We start from the raw sequence: 6,743 nt of genomic DNA, 5'->3' as shown, positions 1-6,743 counted from the left end.
TTCTAAAAAATCAAATTCCTACTATAATAATAGTTGTCCAACACTACTCAATAAGCGCAGCTTTAACAATAACAAATCTATTGAAATGGTAGTACGTGTTTGGTGATAAAAACTTTGCCGACCAATGCATTGAGATTTTCATTATTTGTGGCGTTGAAATTGAAATCAGATGAAGTCCAAACAAATAAAACCAAAGAAAATGATTCCCAACCAACCCACTTCTTTACTTAATTCAAACCCATTGGTTACATTGTGTTGTTTTCTTTCACAATACACTTAGATTAAATATCTTGAAATTTGACAGGCTTCAAAAGACAAGTAGTAAAAGTAGTACATTTTTATATAAACAATTAATTACTATCTTCATCCTCAAGTATTTTTAATTAGCCAAAGGACCCCCCTTCTATTTAATAAATAAATAAACTAGTATAAGTACTCTTTCTCATGCACATGCATGATTGCATTGTTAGTGGTAATAATGTTGGTTGGTTGTATTTCAAGTAAGATTTTAATTTCATCACTTTGTGTGGCATACAAGAATGTCATGCACTTTGTCATGATGTGAGGCCTACTTAGTTTTACTTTTTGTGGAGCATGCAGGAAGTGTAACATTTAATTTTTATTATGTCCACCACAGGAAAAATAATTTTGTGTGTGTAACCAAGATCAACATATTTTTTAAAATAATCACATGAAATAAAGTTTGTGAAAGTTATAAATTATTAAACAGATTTATATATCTTAAGTAAAATTAATAAGATCCATTTTTATTAATGTGTTCTTAAAAATAATAGTATCTGGACTAAAAGTCTCCGGTACGGGTAGTGAGATAGATCGAAGACTTGCAAGTTGGGGCGGTTATCGGATCGTCCTCTTAGAGCAGTGGGAGATGATACCTGTAAAGACATTCCGACGTTCAAGTCAGAATGGATCTGAGAGGTACAAGGTGATAAAATGAATGAGTGACGTACTTGAGAGGGCCTTTGACTCTCCTTTATATAGTTTGGTGTAATTATCTTATCTTATTTGGTTAACATAGGGAGGTGGTTAAAAATTGTAGGACCGGTTTTGGGCCATCAGAAGGAAGCCTACCCCGGACATCCGGGTCGGGAGGCCGTACCGAGTGGGACCCGGGAGCTGAATCCGTAACAATATCTAATTAAACACTACATAAACTTGTAATACTCGCACAAGCTTCTTTCGCTACAATGATAATGTTCTTCTGTGGTTATGTGTTGTTCATCATATAACTCATTCGGTCGTAATTAGACCTGCTATATTTTTTGTGAATAAGGTATATTTTGGCAATCAATAATATAGAATGTAATGTCTGCAAAATTAATTTAAGTAAATATTTTACACTACAATAAAACAACATTTTTGATATGGTTATTTTTACTGTTTAGCGACATTTTTTTACGGCAATTAAAAAAGTGTTGCTGATTATTTGAACGTCATCAGTAAATTTAGTGACGATTTTAGACGGCTGCTGACAAGCTCGTCCTTAAATTATTTACAATAATATTTGAACTATAAAACCGTCGCTAATCTGTAATAATAATATCATTAAATAAAGTCAATTTTATTCGAATTGATCTTCAATTGAAACTGAATAATTATAGTGACTAAATCAGATAATATTTAACCCTAATTTAATCTGCTTGGCTGATGTGAACCTTTACACGATATATTGATATTAAAAGAAAAAGAACAAAAAGAAATAATTTAGAAACACAAATAGGACCAACTTGGGTTTTCAGTCTTATATCATCATGTGTAATAAGACATACGTCTCTTATAGTGGAAAAATTAAATCTCCCCATCATTGAATAATTTTCAACTTGAGCGATAAATAATAAATAAAATAGTTCTTCTCTAATGTGCAAAGTTTAATATATAAACAATTTCGAAGTAAACCATTATATATCGTGATTTCTTTATTGCTTTGCTTCTAGATGATGAATTACCCATTATCTAAATAAAGATTAGCCTAATTTTTTGGATAGGATCAAATAATTTGGTGTAAGGAAGGGGAATTACCACCATGATCACGAGAGAAAAAGTGATTTTCACCATGCTTTGTTTCACCACGTTTGGAAAAACCTAACTAATGTAAATAGTTTCATTTTATCTAACTTAGATATATTAGTCTAAAGTAGTGATCATTTTCTTCTTATATAGACAATATGCATAACTTTTACCTTGCCCTAATTCAATTAATAAACTTTCTTTTTTTAACTAACAATAATTAGAAACCAATGAGTTATAGCTCAAATGGCATAATCTCTCCATACTTAATTAAGAGGTTGCGGGTTCGAATCTCCTATCTTTGGTTAAAAAAAAAATAATAATTCTAAATCTTTGACCAATTCATTATCACTTAATTTTTCATTTGAACCGAATAAATCTAATAATTGTTTTTTAATTAATTCGATTAACCCATCTGATTTGGTCTATGCTAGTTTATGATTAAGACTATATGCAAGGCAAGGCTTGTATGATTATTGGTTACACGAAAATTAAACTGCAGCATCTCTTTTAGCCCCACCTATATCCATCTTGCATATGCATCCCTCACTCCCACGTCTTCATCATGGTTTAACTAATCAGCCAATTGATAAAACTATAAGCTACTAATATAAGTCTTATGCGGCTACCTTTGGTTTCAGATTATTAAGGTTCATTTCATATTTGACTTATGGACCATCCAATAATAATTCATAAAAGCTAAGGAAACGTACTTAAATTCTTTTCCTCGTTTATTAATTTATAATTATTTCTGGATAATAATGCAAGAACATTTGTAGGAGAGATCCTATATCATTGAATTTCCCTTTCTTAAGACTTATAGATAGCTAGTAGCTTTCATATCCGTTTAAATTTTTTTATATCGTATATTTTATATTCTAAGTGTTGCAGAAAAGCTTTGATATATATATTCCGATTTTCAGTAAATAAATATCAAATAAATAAGTATTTATTGTATGTGATATATTCTTATCAAAATAAGAAGACAATAAAAAAAATTCCAAGAGATCAAATAAAATAATATAAATCAAGAAAAGTAAATCAAGATGTGGATTTTTCCAGTGATAGCGAACCGTCACATCACTATTATTGCANNATTATAGTAAAAATCCTACTATAATTTTGTGGTAGAGAGTAAATATACGTAAATCACATCATATTAATAAAAATATATTTTACTGTATCATTTATCTTACTTTATCTTTTATCTTTGTACTACATTTTCGATACTCGATAGAAAAAAGAGATCAAAATAATATATTGATTTATCAGTTTTATTGCATAAAGTATAAAAAGTGATTAACTGACTATTACTTGTATTTCTTTAATTCAATCCCTTCCTCAAATCACTCAACAACCTTCAAATAGCATGTGCAAAATGCCATTTCTATGTAAATCGTGGCAACCCACCACGGTTTCTAAACGTACATAAACCGTGAAGACCCATAGCGGATTAGGGTTTAAAAAAATTGAGTGTAAACCGTGGTAGGTCACCACGGTTTAGTAAGGAAAATTTGCATGCATAAACCGTGGAGGGTCACCACGGTTTATGAAGGAATCCTTTTGCACGTAAAACCCTGTGGGTCACCACGGTTTACGTTGACAGGAAGTCTATATATATGTTGGTGAATCAAGCTCCATAAGAGATCATTTTCACAATGGCTAGTGAGGAAGAGAGTTTTCTTGCCTTAGTGCATTGCTCTGGGAAAATAAAAAAAAAGCAAAAGCAAAGGTGTGAAGTTTACCGACAGAGAACCACTAAGTGTTTTTATCAGGTCGTCGATGACTTTGTCAGATCTGAAGAACAGCATCTTGGAGAAGGTTGGCGTGTTGGGTAGCAAGTGGGTGAAGAAACTATTCTACAAGATTCCCATGGCGGTTGTATCGACCGGTGTTCAGTATGAAACCTTTGCGGTTAAGGCTGATGAAGATATTAGGGTTCTGTTCTACTGTGTACGGAGTTTTCCGGAGATCAGAATCCATGAGTTGTTCACGAAGTTGGAGGTTGGTGTCGATAGTTCTGGGGCATCCGCGCCAGTTCCCTGCCCAGCTGCCGCGGGTGGTGCATCTAGTTCGATGCCTGCGGTCAAACCGTATGTTCCGCCGGTTCAATCACCTTCGTTTGCGGCTGATTTAGACCGAACAGAGGTTGTTGGTTCTATACCTTTGGAGAATGCAGCAATCATTGAGCCTCCGCACGTTGTGGGCACCGGTGGTGGCCTCGTACCTTATATCGAAGACTTTGGTGGACCTGATCAAGTAGAGAATGCAATGCGTGACGAAGAGTCTGACCAGGAGCCTGTTGATATCGATGGTGATAGCGACGATGACAGACGAGGCGATCCACATGCGCAGCATAGGCCAGCAAGTTCTGGTTCTCATCACTACCCTCCACACTTCTCGACACTAAACTTGGAAGCTCTTGGTCAACAGGAAGACAGTGGTAATAGAGTGGGGGGATCTTCTGCAGAATTTCAGATTGGGCAATCATTCCAGAGTAAAGATGAAGCTGTGCTGAGTGTAAAAGACTATAGCATCTGGCGAGGTGTTGAGTACAGAGTCGTCGAATCGGATAATTTGAAGTATCATGGAAAATGCAAGGAATTCGGCAAGGGTTGTACTTGGTTGATTCGTGTAGCGCTTCGTGCACGAAAGGGGACTTGGGAGGTTAGGAGGTACAACGGGCCACACACATGCCTCGCAACTTCTATTTCAAGTGATCACCATCAGCTGGATTACCACGTTATCTGTGCGAGGATTCTTCCTATGGTTAGGGCAGATGCTGCGGTTACGGTAAAGGTACTTCAACAAGCGACAGAAGCTGATTACGGTTTCAGGCCTAGTTATAGGAAGGTTTGGATGGCTAAGCAGAAGGCAGTGGCAGAAATATATGGAGATTGGGAAGAGTCTTATGCGGAGTTGCCACGTTGGATTCTTGGGATCCAGGCGACAATGCCTGGAACAATCACGGTCCTGAAATGATGTCAAAACAAACCATAACACATGATGTATTTAATATTTATTAACGGATAATACTAAACCCTACCTGGAAGCAAGAGGAAACCCGAACCGGTCAAAACCAGTGGGCCTCAGAGTGGGAAACCTCCAGAAAATCCAAGACTGTAGTAGCTGTAGCGGTCCAGCCAAGTTAACGACGTTCCTGTTTGTTCCACGACAAAGACACCTATACAACCAGGCCAGTGCAGCGGAGCCCCAGCTATATCTGCCCAACTCGTCCAACGAGGCCAAATAAGGCAACCAGCGAAGGTGAACCCTGTTTGCGTTCTTGTCCGCAAACAGCTGAGACGACAACAACATCAGGATATAAGCGCGTGCGTATACACGCACGGTCTCATCAGTAGCATCTGCAGGGAGAACCCGGAACCTCTCGTGGAACCATGTGTAGTACACTGTCATCTGCTTGATTTTACTCTGTGGAGGTAACTCCCCGAACAACTCTCGAAACCACACCCATGCCGGTCTACCGTGTTCCATCAGATTCTCAAACTCATTCAAGCACCCACTAACGGGCACACCATCAATCGACAAACCCAGCTGATACGCAACATCCTGTAAAGTAATGGTGCACTCACCAAACGGCATATGGAACGTGTGGGTCTCCGGACGCCACTGCTCAATAAATGCGTTAAGGAGAGACTCATCAACCCAGAACCACTGACTGTTTAGCCTAGCCAGATGATACAAGCCGGCAGTCTCCAGATACGGTATAATCCGGTCATGTAAGGGCATATTCTGCTACCTCCTAACGGCGCTAATAACCCTACTAGGCTGCAAAACGTGGGTAACAAAATCCCTTAACATAAAACAATTACAAACAACACCAAACATAATTTTCGTAAAAATTATTAGACTCGTCACATTAAATTCATTGATTCTCTTAGTGTGTAATACACCGTCAAGCTACGAATACTATGCACTCATTATAACAATATAAATACAGAAAAAAAATATTATTCAATAAAATATTTACATTTATAACAAAATATTTTAGAAAAATACTATTAACCAGACTTACAAGATAAATAAGCATAATAAAATATTTTTACTAACAATATCCCTAATAATATCAATTGCTACATTAGTATGAATTTTAATAACAATAATAACGACAGAAACAGTAACTAACCTCTTCGTCGATATATCCTGCCACGTGAGCGACGCCATTTAGTCGGTACAAGCGATCCTCACCCTCCATTGGCTCCACCACCCACTTCTCCTTCAAACCTCCAAAGTTTTGCCAAATCCTCTCAACACAACAACTTCCTTTTTTTTTTGTTCCTTACCAAATGATCCGTCCTAACCTTCCACGGATTACTTATATAGCCACACACACGTAAACCGTGGTGACCCACAGGATTTTACGTGCAAAAGGATTCCTTCATAAACCGTGGTGACCCTCCACGGTTTATGCATGCAAATTTTCCTTAGTAAACCGTGGTGACCTACCACGGTTTACACTCAATTTTTTTAAACCCTAATCCGCTATGGGTCTCCACGGTTTATGTACGTTTAGAAATCGTAGTGGGTTGCCACGGTTTACATAGAAATGGCATTTTGCACATGCAGGTAACAAGAAACAGTTTTGCACATTCAGGTAAATATTTTCTCCAATTTATTTATTTAAGTAACTTGCCCAAAAAAAAATTATTTTCTTTTTTTGTAAGATGCTAAAATAACACTCTCCTCTTCTCTAT

The 6,743-nt window shown here is 36.8% G+C and overlaps 2 protein-coding genes across 2 annotated transcripts; one reads left to right on the top strand and one right to left on the bottom strand.

The window, feature by feature from the left end:
* Window positions 3,811–5,010, top strand: LOC107606433. Its single transcript, XM_016308498.1, has one exon. It carries the CDS (start codon window positions 3,811–3,813, stop codon window positions 5,008–5,010), a length of 1,200 nt encoding a protein of 399 aa, XP_016163984.1.
* Window positions 5,071–6,519, bottom strand: LOC110264608 (serine/threonine-protein phosphatase 7 long form homolog). The gene is made up of 2 exons (XM_021106726.1): window positions 6,176–6,519; window positions 5,071–5,817 (listed from the first exon to the last, which is right to left on the bottom strand). Exon 2 carries the CDS (start codon window positions 5,776–5,778, stop codon window positions 5,071–5,073), a length of 708 nt encoding a protein of 235 aa, XP_020962385.1. The 5' UTR covers window positions 5,779–5,817; window positions 6,176–6,519.

This window comes from Arachis ipaensis, chromosome B07 (assembly GCF_000816755.2).
Source record: "Arachis ipaensis cultivar K30076 chromosome B07, Araip1.1, whole genome shotgun sequence".
NCBI classification, from domain to species: Eukaryota; Viridiplantae; Streptophyta; class Magnoliopsida; order Fabales; family Fabaceae; genus Arachis; species Arachis ipaensis.
The sequence above is the reverse complement of the archived record's forward strand: the minus strand, read 5'-3'. Positions and strand labels throughout refer to the sequence as shown.

Coding starts and splice junctions, on each gene's coding strand:
- LOC107606433 (XM_016308498.1), top strand. CDS start 3,811: ATGACTTTGTCAGATCTGAAGAACAGCATCTTGGAGAAGGTTGGCGTG.
- LOC110264608 (XM_021106726.1), bottom strand. CDS start 5,778: ATGCCCTTACATGACCGGATTATACCGTATCTGGAGACTGCCGGCTTG.